The sequence below is a fragment of the Oratosquilla oratoria genome, chromosome 16 (genome assembly GCF_046742065.1).
Source record: "Oratosquilla oratoria isolate Oo_2021 chromosome 16, ASM4674206v1, whole genome shotgun sequence".
Classification (NCBI taxonomy): Eukaryota; Metazoa; Arthropoda; class Malacostraca; order Stomatopoda; family Squillidae; genus Oratosquilla; species Oratosquilla oratoria.
The window spans coordinates 29,405,644-29,408,143 of NC_134792.1; the positions used below are offsets into that span (position 1 = coordinate 29,405,644).

The 2,500-nt window shown below is 26.8% G+C and overlaps 1 protein-coding gene across 2 annotated transcripts in view; it reads left to right on the forward strand.

Annotated features, from left to right (window-relative positions):
* The window catches only part of LOC143033866 (uncharacterized), a 242,612-nt gene that overhangs the window by 177,678 nt on the left and 62,434 nt on the right, over window positions 1-2,500 (forward strand). Inside the window, exon 4 of one of the 2 annotated variants that reach the window (XM_076199432.1) lies at window positions 1,462-1,484. The exons of the other annotated variant lie outside the window; for it this stretch is intronic. Within the exon in view, the coding sequence (XP_076055547.1) occupies window positions 1,462-1,483 (22 nt within the window). The 3' untranslated portion in view covers window position 1,484. The remainder of the gene's footprint in view (window positions 1-1,461; window positions 1,485-2,500) is intronic. 2 annotated transcript variants of the gene reach the window in all.

Below are 2,500 nucleotides of genomic sequence, written 5' to 3' on the forward strand. Positions count from 1 at the left end.
CATTTGCTATATATATATATATGTATATATATATATATACTTATATATATAAATATATATATAAATGAATATATATTTATATATATATATATATTACAGGTGAAAAATGTAATCACACATTTGTCAATAACGTAGAAACCACTGTTGGAGTAGAAAAGACTGGAAACGGGGAATCTATATATTTCGATTGCAAACTGCAATCCTCTTCAGTATCTACTGAAGAGGATTGCAGTTTGCAATCGAAATATATAGATTCCCCGTTTCCAGTCTTTTCTACTCCAACAGTAGTTTCTACGTTATATATATATATATATATATATATATATATATATATATATATATATATATATATATATATATATATATATATACATATATACATACATTTTATATGAAGTATCTAAAGCCAAGGCAATCTCCCCTTAAGGACGCTCAGTTAGCTGTTACGTGTTATTGCATGTGTTCCACTTGCTATAACTCTTGCGGCCCGGAGAATTGCGATCACCGTCACTGGAACGCCACGGAGGGCAAGTTGCCGGGGATGGTCGTGACGCCGGCGCCGGGGCGCGTGCTGATTGGCCCGCGGCCGAGACTCGGTACCGGGAGCGCATCTCTGATTGGCGGAGACCGTCCTGCAGAAGGCGGATGAAGATGATAGATCGTTTCCTGCGGGTGTAGCTCGGGAACAAATAAAGATATATCAGGTATAGATGTGCTATGTTCGTAAATCAAATGTATAGCATAGTTAAGAATAAATAATGTTTGGAAATAGAAGAATGTTCTCGCTCAAGGACATTGCCAAGTGGTGCAGAGGGTTTGCATAATTGACGAAGTCAAATGTCCACCGAATAAGAGATGAAAGAAGGGAATAGTGAAACTAAATCTAGATATTTGAAATATGTTTTTATTAGGAAATAAAGAAAAGCACAATTTAAATAAATATTCTTATGTAAGCGTGCAAGTATATGTATGTGTGTATAAGAACATAAGAATGAAGGAGCCTGCAAGAGACCATAAGACCTACACTAGGCAGTTCCATGTCCATTACCACTTATTGTCCCCATCCATACAGTTATTTAACCTTTTCTTCAAATAACCGATACTTTCAGCGCTCACTACATGGTTACTAAGTTTATTCCATTGGTTGACCACCCTATTAGTAAACCAGTTCTTGCTAACAGAGTAGTTAACGAATGGAATAGACTATAAGTATATAGTGTAGATATTTCCGTGGTTGAATGAGGTCATTTGCCGACTGCCACAATAAAATATCAAATCACAAAACAAAAGATAATCAGAATTAATTGATCGAATTATTTCTTGATGTATCGCTCGACCGTAGCAAAGTCTGAATGCAAATGAAATCAATAGGTACATAAGAAATTGAAAAAAAAAAAAAAATAGAAGATTAAGAATAAAGGAATTATTGAACATTGAATTAATGTTTATGAATCGTTTCAGAAAGAGCAGTGCAAACAATTAAGGTAGAGTTCCAAGAGCACTTTTTTGACGTTGTGAATGAAATTCATTAAAAAAGTAATAGTGATAATAATAATGATATTAATAATGATAATAATAATAATAATAATAATAATAATAATAATAATAATAATAATAATAATAATAATAATAATAATAATAATAATAATGATAATAATAATAATAATAATAATAATAATAATAATAACAACAACAATGATAATAATAATAATGATGATAATAATAATAATAATAATGATAATAATAATGATAATGATAATAATAATAATAATAATGATAATAATGATAATGATAATAATAATGACAATAATAATAATAATAATAATAATAATAATAATAATAATAATAATAATGATAGTAATAATAATAATAATAATAGTAATAATAATGATAATGATAATAATAATAATAATAATAATGATAATAATAATGATAATAATAATAATGATAATAATGATAATAATAATAATGATGATAGTAGAAATAATAATGATAATAATAATAGTAATAATGATAATAATAGTAATAATAATAAGAAGAATGATAATAATGACAAAAATAATAGTAATACCATTAGTAATAATGATAATAACAATGATGATAATGGAAATAAAATAATTTAAAAATAAACTGTGTATGAGAATAATCTATTTCACTTCTAAGTACTACGAGGGTTTAGGTAGACGCAATGGACCAGCTGGTAGATGTAATATGTATATATATATATATATATGTATATTATATATGTATATATATATATATATAGATTTATATGTATAAATTTTATACATATATATATATACGTATATATATATACATATATATATATATATATATATATATATATATATACTAAAATCACAGTAATCACGTGATTCACAATATTAAAAAAAAAAAAACAATGGAAAAAATAAAAGATTGGTAACCGAATGATTTCATCTACCTCTGAAGATGTCTTGAATAGACGAAAACGTTCGGTCACCAATCTTTTCATTTTCCC